A 14,989-nucleotide genomic window follows, 5' to 3' on the forward strand; every position below is an offset into this window, starting at 1 on the left:
GGAAACTGAACATCTTTAAAGAGCCCCTATTAGGATTTTTGGGGTTTTCCCTTTTCCTGTAATGTGTTAGATAGTTCCTCCCCCCCGCCTGAAAAGCCTCCATTGGACTCCTTTGTTTACTTCCGTGAAATACAGACATCAATACATAACACTCGTGCTTCTGTTTGCTCGAGCAAAGAACACATTGCACGTTATTGGCTAAGGGGCGGGGCATCTCTTCGCGGTTGACCAATCACAACAGCACCGGCAAGCTAACCAATCAGAGCAGCCTAGGCTCTGGTTTTAGACAGAGGGTGAAAAGAGGTGCTTCAACACAGGCCGCATGAGAAGAATAAATACCCTTTTGAACATTAAAGCATTTAAACATGTCACAGTAGAGACGCTTAATACAACTATGAAAAAAAATTAGGATCTTTAAGGTTTTGGATTGTCGAATGGACAAAACAAGCTAATGTGAAAATGGGGAAATTGTGATGTCTGGCATTTTTCCCAGAATTTCATACACCTAATTATGAATGCATGAATAGAAAACTTAATCAGCTGATTCATCGTGAATAAAACACTTTTTTTGTTGCGTGCTTGATCTTTTGATGACTGACATCCAGACATACTTACTCAGAGAACTTGTCATAGAAGGGTGATCGCAGCAGGTAGTAGAGCAGAAGAAAAGTCCTTCTCCTCATCTCCGCCTTCTCCCATGGATTTTGACATTTTCTTTCACTGAGCACAGCGAAACTGGAAAGAGAGGCACAAATAACCGGAAGAACTATTTATACTGTGACCTCGTAAAGGCAAAAAACATTATAATTGTTCGCTGTCATCTTATCTTCTTCCTGTGTTTTCATAGCTTAGCTTTGAATAAAAAAGAGTGACTGACATGTTTAACAAACAGACCACATACCCACAGCGAGCAGACTCTATTGACACATTATATGTAATCAGTGTGCTTTATGTCGTGTTGGTTTAATTATTTAGAAAGGTTTTTATCCATGGGAAAAAAATCTTGTCGACATAGTGGCATCACATATTGTAATTCCATACATCAAACTGAAACAATATATGATTCATTTTAAATCATTATAAAATAAAGTTTTCCACTTTGTACTTATTTATGAACTGGATATATTTTATCTGATGGAGAAAAACTCATGTATTACATTAATAATATTGATTTCCCTTAAAAAAGGGAGAATTAGGTCATTTTATAATATGTTATAATTATAGAATCCTATCTGGATGTCAATCATAATCCAAAACAATTTTTATAATTAAAACATTCCCTAAATATGGAAAGAAATTGGTCTAACACTGTTTGAAAACAACGCAATTGTTTTGCCTGCTTGGGTTTAACTAATGACAAATATAATAATGGTAAAAAAAAATCAAGATCATGAGAAAAATGTATTTGTAAATAAATAAATAAACTCAGTATTCTAGATGTTCCTTTAACCAGTTAAAGATAAGGCTGGATTTTAAATGGTAATATTTTGATTAGATGTGAAGGAGTACACAGGAGGAGCTTGCCAACCTGGAAAGTTCGATGATTCCTGAGACGAGCCACGGCTTCCAGGACTGTTTCCCACAGAGTCCGAGGCAGAGCACTGCAGGTTGGCTTTAAGGACAAAAATGTCAACAGAATCTCTAGTTCAAACATCAGTTTTGTTTTTGGGTAAGCTATATAAATCTGGACAAGAGCATCTTAAAGCTTTTATGTTCACCAATCAGCCACAACTTTATGACCACCTGCGCCTGTCAATATTGTTTGAGTCCCCTTTTTGTGGCCAGGAACCAAAGTATACCCATACGCAACAAACTGCAATGCTCTGTATGTTCTGACCCGTTTCTAACAGAACCATCATTAACTGTTTCAGCAGTTTGAGCTAAAGTAACTCTTTTGTGGTATCGGAACACACGGGCCAGCCTTCGCTCCCCAAGCGCATCAATGGTCCTTGGCCGCCCATGACCCTGTAGCCGGTTCACTGGTTTTACATCCCTGGACTACTTTTGGTAGGTTCTGACCGCTGCAGACCAGGAACACCCCACAAGAGCTGCAGATTTGGAGAAGCCATCACAATTTGGCGCTTCTCAAAGTCGCTCACATCCTCAAGCTGGCCAGTTTTTCCTGATTCCAACACATCAACTGTGAGGACAAAGTGTTCACTTGCTGCCTGTAAGTGTGTAAGTGTAAGTCTCCTTTTATTCTCACTGCTCATACTACACATGAGTGGCTTGAAAATACTGTAGCTATGACCTGCAACAGTTTGCCATCTATCGGTCAACAATATGAATGCAGAATCCTCAGAGAGTACACTTCTGCTAATACGGAGATTCAATTGATAAATTACAATAATGATACAAATAGTTAGGATAAACCTCATTTTCTAAAGCACCATGCAATGAAACAAGGTTTCAACTGTTAATAGATCAATTGAAAAAATATTGGGTAGGTAAAATACTATTTCAAAGATGGCTGTTACAGCTAAAGAAACTTGTGGTGTTTATTTCTAATGTTGAGCCTTTCTGATTTGCTTTATTAATACAAATCTAGTTTATGAATTTATATAGATATAATATGATGCACTTGGTAGTATTATCAGTTAATTTTGGCTGAACAGTATTTTGTTTTGCCTGGACAGAGGATAACAGATTTGTCCCCACCTCCTGAATGCGGGTCACACTGAATATAAAAAGAACAAGATGCACTCCTGTATGTAACATCATAACTATTATTTTCATCTGAAAAGAAGGCTGTAAGTCACTTTTTTGGGGTGTCTGCTTATTTGTTGCAAGATACCTAAAATAAACTGATTACATTTTGGATATACAGTGGGGCAAAAAAGTATTTAGTCAGCCACCAATTGTGCAAGTTCTCCCATTTAAAAAGATGAGAGAGGCCTGTCATTTTCATCATAGGTATACCTCAACTATGAGAGACAGAATGAGAAAAAAAAATCCAGGAAATCACATTGTAGGATTTTTAAAGAATTAATTGGTAAATTCCTCGGTAAAATAAGTATTTGGTCACCTACAAACAAGCAAGATTTCTGGCTCTCACAGGCCTGTAACTTCTTCTTTAAGAGGCTCCTCTGTCCTCCACTCGTTACCTGTATTAATGGCACCTTTTTGAACTCGTTATCAGTATAAAAGACACCTGTCCACAACCTCAAACAGTCATACTCCAAACTCCACTATGGCCAAGACCAAAGAGCTGTCAAAGGAGACCAGAGACAAAATTGTAGACCTGCATCAGGCTGGGAAAACTGAATCTGCAATAGGTAAGCAGCTTGGTGTGAAGAAATCAACTGTGGGAGCAATTATTAGAAAATGGAAGACATACAAGACCACTGCTAATCTCCCTCGATCTGGGGCTCCACGCAAGATCTCACCCCGTGGGGTCAAAATGATCACAAGAACGGTGAGCAAAAATCCCAGAACCACACGGGGGGACCTAGTGAATGACCTGCAGAGAGCTGGGACCAAAGTAACAGAGGCTACCATCAGTAACACACTACGCCGCCAGGGACTTAAATCCTGCAGTTCCAGACGTGTCCCCCTGCTTAAGCCAGTACATGTCCAGGCCCGTCTGAAGTTTGCTAGAGGGCATTTGGATGATCCAGAAGAGGATTGGGAGAATGTCATATGGTCAGAAGAAACCAAAATAGAACTTTTTGGTAAAAACTCAACTCGTCGTGTTTGGAGGAGAAAGAATGCAGAGTTGCATCCAAAGAACACCATACCTACTGTGAAGCATGGGGGTGGAAACATCATGCTTTGGGGCTGTTTTTCTGCAAAGGGACCAGGACGACTGATCCGTGTAAAGGAAAGAATGAATGGGGCCATGTATCGTGAGATTTTGTGTGAAAACCTCCTTCCATCAGCAAGGGCACTGAAGATGAAGCGTGGCTGGGTCTTTCAGCATGACAATGATCCCAAACACACCGCCAGGGCAACGAAGGAGTGGCTTCGTAAGAAGCATTTCAAGGTCCTGGAGTGGCCTAGCCAGTCTCCAGATCTCAACCCCATAGAAAATCTTTGGAGGGAGTTGAAAGTCCGTGTTGCCCAGCGACAGCCCCAAAACATCACTGCTTTAGAGGAGATCTGCATGGAGGAATGGGCCAAAATACCAGCAACAGTGTGTGAAAACCTTGTGAAGACTTACAGAAAACGTTTGACCTCTGTCATTGCCAACAAAGGGTATAAAACAAAGTATTGAGATGAACTTTTGTTATTGACCAAATACTTATTTTCCACAATCATTTGAAATAAATTCTTTAAAAATCAGACAATGTGATTTTCTGGATTTTTTTTTCTCATTCTGTCTCTCATAGTTGAGGTATACCTATGATAAAAATTACAGGCCTCTCTCATCTTTTTAAATGGGAGAACTTGCACAATTGGTGGCTGACTAAATACTTTTTTGCCCCACTGTATCTCCATCTCAATACAGGAAGGATACAGTGCACAAGAGGCCGTCCGATGTACACAGTCTCTGCGAGGGTCTCCTGAAGACCCAGTGGTGTTGGTGTGGCGTAGAGCTTGCCCCCGTTTGAGCTATTCGTCCTGTTATTCCGACCCGGTGCTCCCCACAGCCGTGCCTGCAGGGAGGGAGCTGAAACACAGACGGAAGAGGTGGAGGAATTTGTCACAGCAACAGTGAGACGTCAATAAATATCCTCAAACATTCCTTGTCATGATGCTGCTTTTCCTGACTTTTTGCAACATAAATATATCAACTACACAATTGGAACTTCAGAAAACTTGCATGAAAAATAACTTAGTGACAACCATTTCAATAACTCTGTTGTTCTCTTATATATATTTTATATATCGTTTTTTTAATGTTTTCCATTAATTGGTATTATGTCATTTATGTATTTTTAAATGCTAAAGTTTCCCTTTCCTGTAGTGTATTACAAACGTTTTTGTGCATGTAAATGGTCTGCAAAGGGTAAAATCCCACAGTTCCCTGACATGAAGTTTCTCTCTAAATACTTGTCCAGTAAAAAAGAAAATTATAAAAAAAAAAGAAAAACTCTTAATTAAAACTTCACACCTGCAATAAAGACACAGGTTGTTAGTGTGCCAAATGTGTCAGTAAACAGTTGCCTGTTCACACATCCAGCAGAACAGGAACATAGGCATGAATGAAAAGCTGCTCAAAAGCCACTTCCTTTTTAGCGCTGTTTTTGGTCTCTACCAACTCCTGAGGGTATGTTCTGTCACTCTAGTTGCTCCTCTAAGATTACCTGCTCACCTCTAAATGTCTTTGTGTCTGCTGTTGGGAGTGGGTTTTTTTAACGTTTAAGCTAAAAACTGCTCTCTGAAGCGCCTGAAGATAAGGTTGAGGAGATAGCAGTGATTGAACGAGCAGCCTAAAAACGATACTAACGACGGTAAAGTTTTGTATCAGAACACCGTTACAATTACAAGTACATACTTTACTTATGATAGCTGCTTTAGGTAAAAGTTCAAGGTTTATTTAACAAATTTATTTAACATATTTTAAAAGGTGCTCTTTTATGCTTTTTGGGGGTGTTTCCCTTTCCTGTAGTGTGTTATATAGGTTTTTGTGCATTTGAATGGTCTACAAATGCTAAAATCCCAAAGTTTCCACCAGAGAGAGTTTCTCTCCAAAACACTCTCCCGCCACCTGTTGGATTCCTTTCCTGTGCTTCTATACACACTAGAGGCGGCCAGCTAACCAATCAGAGCAGACTGGGCTCTGGTTTCAGACAGAGGGTGAAAAGAGGTGCTGCAGCACAGGCAGTATGAGAAACATAAAGAGCTTTTAGACATTAAAGCATGGATACATGTCACAGCAGAGACACAAAACACAAATGTGAAACCTGAAACTGAGCATTATAGGGCCCCTTTAAACCAAAACAATAAATCTGCTGATCCCATCCAATGACAGTATTGGCAACATAAGCAAATGACCCAACAACTGTCGTCGGATTTTGACTCACATATAGCTTTGATTGCTTAACTATAATGTGTTTTCAGGGTCTTGAAGATACAGAGTAAATGTTTTCATATGGCTGAACTCTGACTGCTCTCTCTGTGTTAACCTTAAGGTCATGTTTCTTTTACCAAACCTAAACATGATTAACATTCTTTAAAGTTAGGTGTTAGGTGTCTACTCTCTAACTGTATGTATTTGTATGTGATCTTGAGTTGGTTTGAACTTGAGGTATGATACCTTCATGTTGAGTAGTTATTAAGTTACCTTCTGAGTAAAAGGAGAGATCAACGGTCCCCACTCACACAGTTGCCTAAAGGTTAAATCCTCACTAACTCTCCGTTTTGTCAAACTTAAGTGTTTCCATTGAATTTGTAACTCACTGCTGCCGAGTGGCCTGATGACCCGTCCTGACCTCTGGCCCACATAGCAGGTGTCTTCTTCTTGTTCCCCGTTAGCCTCATCTGTGACAAAAAGGAACAAAAAGTCAAATTGAACACAATGGAACAGGCTGTACAAACTGACATATAACCAACCCTACAGTATTTACACATCCACACAGCAACACGTTACGTCTTCTCCTTTATGCTTTGTTTTTGGTCTCAAGCAACATCTGATATCTGACTGCTGAATGCTCTACTGTGTTCACCAGCTTGCCTCTAACTGTCTGCCTGCTGCTTGGTGCTGGGCTGGTAGTAAACAGAAGGTCTTTTACTATTAGGTTGGAAAAAGCTGCCTTTTGCGGTTGAAACGTGCAACTTTAATTACCTCAACACTCAAACAAGCCGCCACCTGGGGCAAAAGCAAGATTATTTTTTAAAGAAGGGACAACTTGGAGGTCATGTGGTGAGAAAGAAGGTCATGTGGAAAGAGGTCATGTGGTGAGAAAGAAGGTCATGTGGAAAGAGGTCATGTGGTGAGAAAGGAGGTCATGTGGTGAGAAAAAGGCGATGTTCTGGCAGTGTCCTGTGCTCCTGAACTTCTGGAAACAATTCAAGTCCTTTATAGAAAAGATACTTAGGGTCATGATCCCATTTAACTTCGAGACACTATACCTGGGCTTGAGACCAGACACCGTCAAGGGATTTACAAACAAATATATGTTCAATATAGCAGCCTATAATAGCCCTGACTAGGAAATGGTTGACAACAGAGGCACCTAACGTTGAGGACTGTTTTGATGTTATTCATGACATATATGTAATGGAAAAACTGACTTCTGTTGTGAGACTTGAAAGTGACAAGTTTAAGAATTGTTGGGCTTCATTGGTTGAGGGCATTTCTACAGTTAGATTGGATTTCACTTGAATTGTTATTAAACACTGTATAAAAACCTACCCCCATGTTTTAAGTTGAGCTACTCAGATGTTAACATAACTTGATTCTGTTGTTTAGGTATATATGTACACAATCTGGCACCCCCCCTCGCTTTCTTACTTTATTTGGGTGTACATTTGTTTTACAACCACGCTATTGCAGAATGATCATTTTATTACAACTGATTATTACAATATTATTATTATTTTCACCTTGTGTATATGGAGTGTTAAAAAGCAGGTTCTTTGTATGCTGTCTATGTTCTGTATTCCTAATACACATTTTAATAAAAAAAAAAAAGAAGGGACAACTTGGTTTGAATTTATTGTCCTGAGGCATGTTGAGAGCAACAGACTGTGTGAGTAAATACATTTGTGGGTTACCGCCGTGCTAGCATCACTATCGTTCCATGCTAAAGGCTAGCGTCATGTTTGACAAGTGAAACGTTACTTTTTAACCATGTAAAAAGTAACGTTTCACTGCTTTCCTATTACTAAGAATTTTAAAAAAAACTAGCAAAAAAACACGTTAGACTTTCTATAACCTACCAGTGAGTAAGAGAGGGTAACTCACCTTCCCCGACGTATTCTGCTGCTCTGTCAACGGGCATTATGGGAGGTGAAGTCTGGATGCCCGATTTGTACCACAGAAGAAGCACAAGGCGAAAAATTGCCCTGAAAATCAATGTGAGAGGAAAAATGAAGACAGACACAGGAGAGTAGACAGGGAATGCCACGGTGCTGACTGAAGCATGTGATTTCTTTCTTACACGGGTTATTACAAAGTGTTTATGATTTGACATCATATGGAGTTTATGTTCAACATCACTTTCTACAGCGTGGAACAAATTGCATAAACATGAGACCACTATTACCAATGAATGATATCAAACAGAACACACTTTAAATTGGAGTACACTTTCTTAATAAACGTTTTTTTTTGCGTATACTCTACAGTGCTAAAAGTTAGTTGTTAACCATTTACATATTATTTCAAAAAGAATGATAATATTTAATTTCATATTCTATTTCATCCTATTCTATGTATACTTGAGTTTGTTCTATTTAACTTGCACCACTGTGTCACTATTTACACTGCACGATTTCATGTATTTTTCTTTTCAGGTCTTAAATATATTTAAGATTCACTTTTGGAAGAGCCTAGAACATTTCTCGCCTACTAGTACGCTGTAGCTAGTGTGCATACGACCATAAACCATCAACCTGAAAACAGCCTGCACTTTACTGGTTTCAGACTTTCCTAGGACTGGGACGGTATTTTTCCAAATTATGACGGTATCGCAGTATTTATTTTTCAATAATTGGTCATTTGATAACACTTATACGTTTTTCCTATCATAGGCAGTCCCACGCACTAATGCGTCTTCAAGCAAAGACACAGTTTAGCCCCAGCTCCCAACCAGAGAAGTTTCAGTGAAATACAGTATAATGGGTCTAATATAGGCCATGCATGCCTTCACAAATACATACAGAGGGGCAAAAAAGTATTTAGTCAGTTCTCCTATTTAAAAAGATGAGAGAGGCCTGTAATTTTCATCATAGGTACACTTCAACTATGAGAGACAGAGTGGGGGAAACAATCCAGGAAATCACATTGTAGGATTTTTAATGAATTAATTGGTAAATTCCTCGGTAAAATAAGTATTTAGTCACCTACAAACAAGCAAGATTTCTGGCTCTCACAGACCTGTAACTTCTTCTTTAAGAGGCTCCTCTGTCCTCCACTCGTTACCTGTATTAATGGCACCTTTTTGAACTCGTTATCAGTATAAAAGACACCTGTCCACAACCTCAAACAGTCATACTCCAAACTCCACTATGGCCAAGAACAAAGAGCTGTCAAAGGAGACCAGAGACAAAATTGTAGACCTGCACCAGGCTGGGAAAACTGAATCTGCAATAGGTAAGCAGCTTGGTGTGAAGAAATCAACTGTGGGAGCAATTATTAGAAAATGGAAGACATACAAGACCACTGCTAATCTCCCTCGATCTGGGGCTCCACGCAAGATCTCACCCCGTGGGGTCAAAATGATCACAAGAACGGTGAGCAAAAATGTTTGTCTCTCATAGTTGAGGTATACCTATGATAAAAATTACAGGCCTCTCTCATCTTTTTAAATGGGAGAACTTGCACAATTGGTGGCTGACTAAATACTTTTTTGCCCCACTGTATACATACTTACATACAAGTCATGCATGCTCATACGCTCACAGACACCAACAAATAACACAAAAATAAATTAAAATCAAGGGAGAAAAAAATTAAATAAAAATAAATAAAACAAAAACAGCTACTGTGCTACAAGCTACTGTTTATGGGGGGGGGGGGGGGGGGGAATATAAACATTGTCTAGACATAAGGGTCAATGTCTACATGGAGAGACCGGACATGATCTGTTCTAAGAAAGGAAGGGAGTATTTAATTTTCTCCAATCTCATAAAATGAAGTGCATCCTTTATCCATTGAGAGTGAGGGGGGGGGCAAGGGCTTTTACACCGCAAAAGAACGCACGTCTTGCTAGCAGTGTGAGAAAGGCAACAAGCTCAGTAAAACAGGACGGCAGTGAGAGGTCAATGGGTAGGACACCAAACAGGGCAAGCAATGGTGAAGGTAGAATGTTGGCAGATGTGATGGCTGAGAGGGAGTCAAAAAAGCATATCAAGAAGGGAACAAGGGTGGGGCAGAACCAGAACATGTGACTAAGATTGGCTGGTCCTTGGTGACATTTGTCACAGTTTGGATCAATGTCAGGGTAGATATGAGCAAGCTTGCTTTTAGACCAGTGAACTCTATGAATCACTTTGCACTGTAAAACTCCATGGCGAGCACAGACGGACGATGAGTGGACCCAACTCAGGGCATGCTTCCAGGCAGCAGGACCTATGTCCTCACAAAGCTCTGCAGACCAAGCAATGCGCAAAGCATCAGAGGTTGTTGTCTGACTTTTGAGAAGTGTATTGTACAGTATTGAAATCGAACCTTTGAGACTCGGGTTAACATCAAGTATGGCATCAGTGAGAGTAGGGGAAGGGAGGGCAGGGAAGCCAGGAAGATGTTTGCGAACAAAATCTGTGACTTGCAAGTATCTAAAGAAATGAGTGGGCTGCAAAAATGAAAACCTGAGTGAGTTGGTCCAAGGAAGCAAATATGCCACTAATGTAAAGCTGTTTTATTGACACAATTCCTAGGTCTTTCCAGATCAAAAAAGCCTTGTCAATAACTGACGGAGTGAACAGAGTGTTAGAATGTACTGGGGCCAAGACAGGTATTAACTGTAGCCTACCTAGTGCCGCCTGAACTGATTCCAGATTCTAAGGCAGTTTTTCACTACAACACTTCTGGAGTGTGCAGATGGTGAGGAAGTCAGGGGGATGAGGCTTCCTCAACCTGCAGCCATGATGAAGATTGGTTGTTGGTTTGGCACCAGTGCAATATATTTCTAATGTTTGCAGCCCAATAATAAAGCAGGAAGTTGGGTAGAGCTAGGCCGCCGAACTGTTTAGGTTTTTGTAGAATTATTTTTTTGATTCTAGGGGTGCTTTTGTTCCAAATAAATTGTGAAATTAAGCTATCAAGAGAGTGGAAAAGGGTTTAGGGAGGAAAATAGGTATGCACTGGAAAAGATACAAGAACTTGGGCAGTACATTCATTTTAATACAATTTATCTGACCAGCGAGTGCTTGTTGAAGTATTCTCATACATTTCTTCATCCAATACTTTTTCAGCGTTACTGCGGGTATATGAACATTTCATATCATATGGTATACATTTCACGGTATTCTGTATGAAAGGGTATATCGCCCAGAACTATGCTTCCAACAGATGTTTAAACATGGCACCCATTCAGACACAGGAGCACAAGTATGGTTGATGTAGGGTCTGGATAACAGATTGGGGTTCAGGTCATCTTACGGGTGTTAGATGGGGAGGTAGGCAGAGCACTGTGCAGGCCAAGCTATCGCTTCCTGTTTCGACATTGTCGTAAAAATCAAATTACTGACTAAAAGTAGAAGTGGAGTGTGGAACTCTGTCTCTCTCCTGTGGTAGTGGGAGGAATTATCGTACTGGAGGGACTGAAATGACAGGGCAGCAGCTAGAGGTATGTGGAAGACACATTTCAAGAGTGGGTGTTCAAAAAATGTAATGTGCAAAGACTTAGAGTGCTCCTGCAGTGAGCTCTGCAAGCATATGGGCCCCGAGTGTGTAAAAGCTGAGCGAGAGACACACTAGTCCTCATAGCTTAGATGTGTAGTGAATGTTGAATTTGTCCTTTTGAAGTGAAATTAAAAGTTGAGTTCAGATTCAGAATTTAAAGAAGCTAGTCAAATTGGGGCCAAATTCAAAATTTCAGTAACTAATTACATATGCGATTTTCTTCTCATGTTAGAAAAAGATCGTACTTCAAAAGGAGAGAAGCTTACTTAAAAATCTGAATGAGTGCGATCACCAGCCAGCGTCCCGCGTCCCCCCACAGTTTGCAGGCTCCCATCTCCAGGAAGACCTCCACATGCTCCATCACCGACAGCCAGGTGAGGAGCCTCTGCTGAGAGAGGGGCTGAAGAACAGAGGAACCCCAGTCAGTACTTTAATCTGCAGCACCGGAACAACATAGCACACTGAAAGATATAACACTTAGTCATTCAAAGCCTAGATGTGTTGCTTTATTATGTAAAAATGAGAAAAATGAGTGACAGCTCAGACACTCATACATTAACTAGAATGACTATAAATAAATAAAAAGGAAAAACGTCTTCTTACAATGCTCCCTACAATCCGCTACACCATTGACAATACCCCCACGAAGCCAATCCAACAGCAGATTACAAATGATTACATTTTTTGCTGACCGGGAGGATTTCCATCCACAGGCTATTATTCTCGCGGCAAAACTGTTCAATTGTGTGAAAGCATTTCTCCCACATTAAATCCAAAAAAACATTTCAACTGCTAAATGTAATGCAACTCTGTTCAGTTTATTTGTGGATATCATGGTATATAGTGTGCAGCGGTAGAAATGTATCCACCAGATTAGATCAGGCAATACCATTTCCACTTCTTTAGCTACCCTAATCCAAGGTAACATGATTTCGACAAACATTGATGTTGTATAATCAGATTAAGAAAGAACTCTGGTTAAATCATTACCTCACAGCCTTTTGCCCAGTGTTTGCTCAGCTTTTTGGATACATGATTAGCAAAACCTGCAGGAAAAGTCAAGCCTTTTTTTGGTGAACTTTCCTGTTTAAATGTGTGATTTTTTGAATAGCTTTATTTTGCTCTGAATGAAGTCCATCTGCTATTTTTTTTCACCTAACACTATTTCAGGAACTACCTTTACCGTGATATAAAAAGATACTTTGATAGAAAATGTTGGCCATGTCAACCACCACTAGTTTTTAATCCACATTTCTGCTCAGCATTCAGCTCTGTGGTCATCTTTGTTGATTATCTTCCTATATATTCCAGACTGAGACCGGCCTGTATTGATTCACTGGCCTGTGTGTGCGCACTATCAGTGTCTGTTTCGTATTGAAAGGCCTTTCTTCTTCTGTGAATGTAATCTGAGATTATTGTAAATCTATCCAGCAGTGCTCACCACAGGGAGGTTACATCTTAGCCCCTTGCGTAGAATACTGTCATTGAACAACACCAGCAGATTGGAGGCAGAGTACACTGGAGAAAAAAAAAAGACAAGACTTAATCAGGCAATACATATACTTGATGAACTGTACATATTTTTACGAAACATTAACCTGGTATTTGCTTGATATTTAACTTGAAATATAAACATTGGTTCAATCATCAAAACTGTTTTCTGTTGATCTTTTAATTTATCCAGTTTATGTTAACCTATAAGTTTAGTTCTTAGTATTTGTTTTTACTTTCAGTTTTCCTCTGTTGCATCATTTAGTTTAATCTGTCATGTTTCGATTTGACAATTTCACTTGATATCCCCCTTATCTATATACAAGAAAATTAAATAATACTAATAATAACAATGCTGTTGTTATTATTATTGCTGTTGTTGAAGCATCAAACATCCTTACTGAAATAAAAAGACTTCTGGTTTTAGTCAGCTATGAGTGCAATATTACATCATCCGAAAATCTACTCATCTCTAAAGGCAACTTGACACTTAAAGTAGAAACATAAAGATTATACTCAAAACAAGTCTGTAACAGGATTGTATGCCCTATCATATGTAGGATATTAGTGTATTCAACATTTAAACTGTATAAGACGTATTCTTAGTATGTTTGTTTTTACTTTCAGTTTTACTCAGTTGCATCATCTAGTTTGATCTGTTAAGTTTCTATTTGACGATTACACTTGGTTCCACTCGTGTCTAAGAATAATCTTTGAGAGAAAAGTCTTTGAATCATTTTTATTAAAAAAAAGAATAATAAATAGTCTTAATTACATCTGTTTTTGTTTTTGTATTTTTATTCAGTTCATGTATATGCTTTATTTAAAACCCTGGGATTTGCCTTTGTATATGAAATTTGCTATGAGAATAAACTTGTCTTGCTTGTGTGGTGGAAACACTATATATTGATAAGACTGTTATTGATTTGCCTTATATAAATATATATATTTCTGGCATTTGTACAAGAACTTCTGTGTAATTACACCAGATTAATTAACCATTACAACTCAACTCTTTTCAACTGATTGATAGAACGTCAAGGGCAATATCATGGACAAAATCATCCACTTCCAGTATTAAAAGGTCCCTTACAATCATCCATACTTGATATTTAATTTTGTAAATAAATATCTATATGCAACTGCATTGACCCCTACTGTTAACCACTTTAAATATTATTGTCATACTGATTGAATGCAAATGCTAAACAGCATTTTGCTTCAGGAAAATAAAGTCCTATCTTATCTTAAACTGAGCTTGAAGCTTATTGACCCTTGTATTTTACTCACCCAGTTCGGATATTAAATGGGAATCTGTGAATCGCCCTGAAAAATAAGATTCAGCCAAGTTTGTTATTACACAGAAATAGACACAATAGCTAAGCACAAGCACTGGACAAACATAGCTTAAAAATAGACAGGAATGTATGTGCATACGTTTGTGGAAAAATATATGTATATGCTTTTATTTTAAATCACCAATGACCAACTAAATAAAATGCATGCAAGTTTAAATGTGTCACATGTTGTCATTCATTATGTGCTGAAAACAACAAATCCAGAGTCTGTATGTGCAGCATAAGCTGCTAGTGTTATGTTTTTTAAGTTACAATATAACTTATATCTGGTCTGGAACAGAAGTTAAACTGACTAAAGAGAAGTTAGAGGTGAAGTTGAGCCCACACACATGCTGCATTTTTATAAATATATGATTAATGTGAGTAAAAGCCTGCTGTATGTCACTGACCTGCGATCAGGTATGAGAGAGTCCGCACCGTGCTCTCCACCTGTGCAGCGGCGGAGGGGTTTCTCTTCACATACTCAATGTACCGCTCATAAACACGAGTCAGTTTATCCACGTACTCTTTAAGAGGAGACATTTCAGCTTTTACTTACTCTACACTAACACATAAACTCTTCATTTAGCCGCCATGTTCACAAAACACCATCTATAAGGAGTTAGTTTAGACAACATACGACTTCTTAAAAACAAAACGAACTTCCGCTTGGGTGAGCCGTCAGTTATTAACGTCCCCCGCTCCCAGA

The 14,989-nt window shown here is 39.0% G+C and overlaps 1 protein-coding gene across 1 annotated transcript in view; it reads right to left on the minus strand.

Moving 5' to 3' along the window:
• Positions 1-14,974, minus strand: part of pex16 (peroxisomal biogenesis factor 16) — a 17,709-nt gene extending 2,735 nt beyond the window's left edge. Inside the window, exons 1-9 of the mRNA XM_063881994.1 lie at positions 14,691-14,974; positions 14,234-14,269; positions 12,894-12,970; positions 11,719-11,852; positions 7,850-7,950; positions 6,343-6,423; positions 4,457-4,609; positions 1,529-1,601; positions 616-735 (exon numbers count right to left, since the gene is read on the minus strand). Of these exons, the coding sequence (XP_063738064.1) occupies positions 616-735; positions 1,529-1,601; positions 4,457-4,609; positions 6,343-6,423; positions 7,850-7,950; positions 11,719-11,852; positions 12,894-12,970; positions 14,234-14,269; positions 14,691-14,823 (908 nt within the window). The 5' untranslated portion in view covers positions 14,824-14,974. The remainder of the gene's footprint in view (positions 1-615; positions 736-1,528; positions 1,602-4,456; positions 4,610-6,342; positions 6,424-7,849; positions 7,951-11,718; positions 11,853-12,893; positions 12,971-14,233; positions 14,270-14,690) is intronic.
• Positions 14,975-14,989: the final 15 nt, after the last annotated feature.

This window comes from Eleginops maclovinus, chromosome 4, assembly GCF_036324505.1.
Source record: "Eleginops maclovinus isolate JMC-PN-2008 ecotype Puerto Natales chromosome 4, JC_Emac_rtc_rv5, whole genome shotgun sequence".
NCBI lineage: Eukaryota > Metazoa > Chordata > Actinopteri > Perciformes > Eleginopidae > Eleginops > Eleginops maclovinus.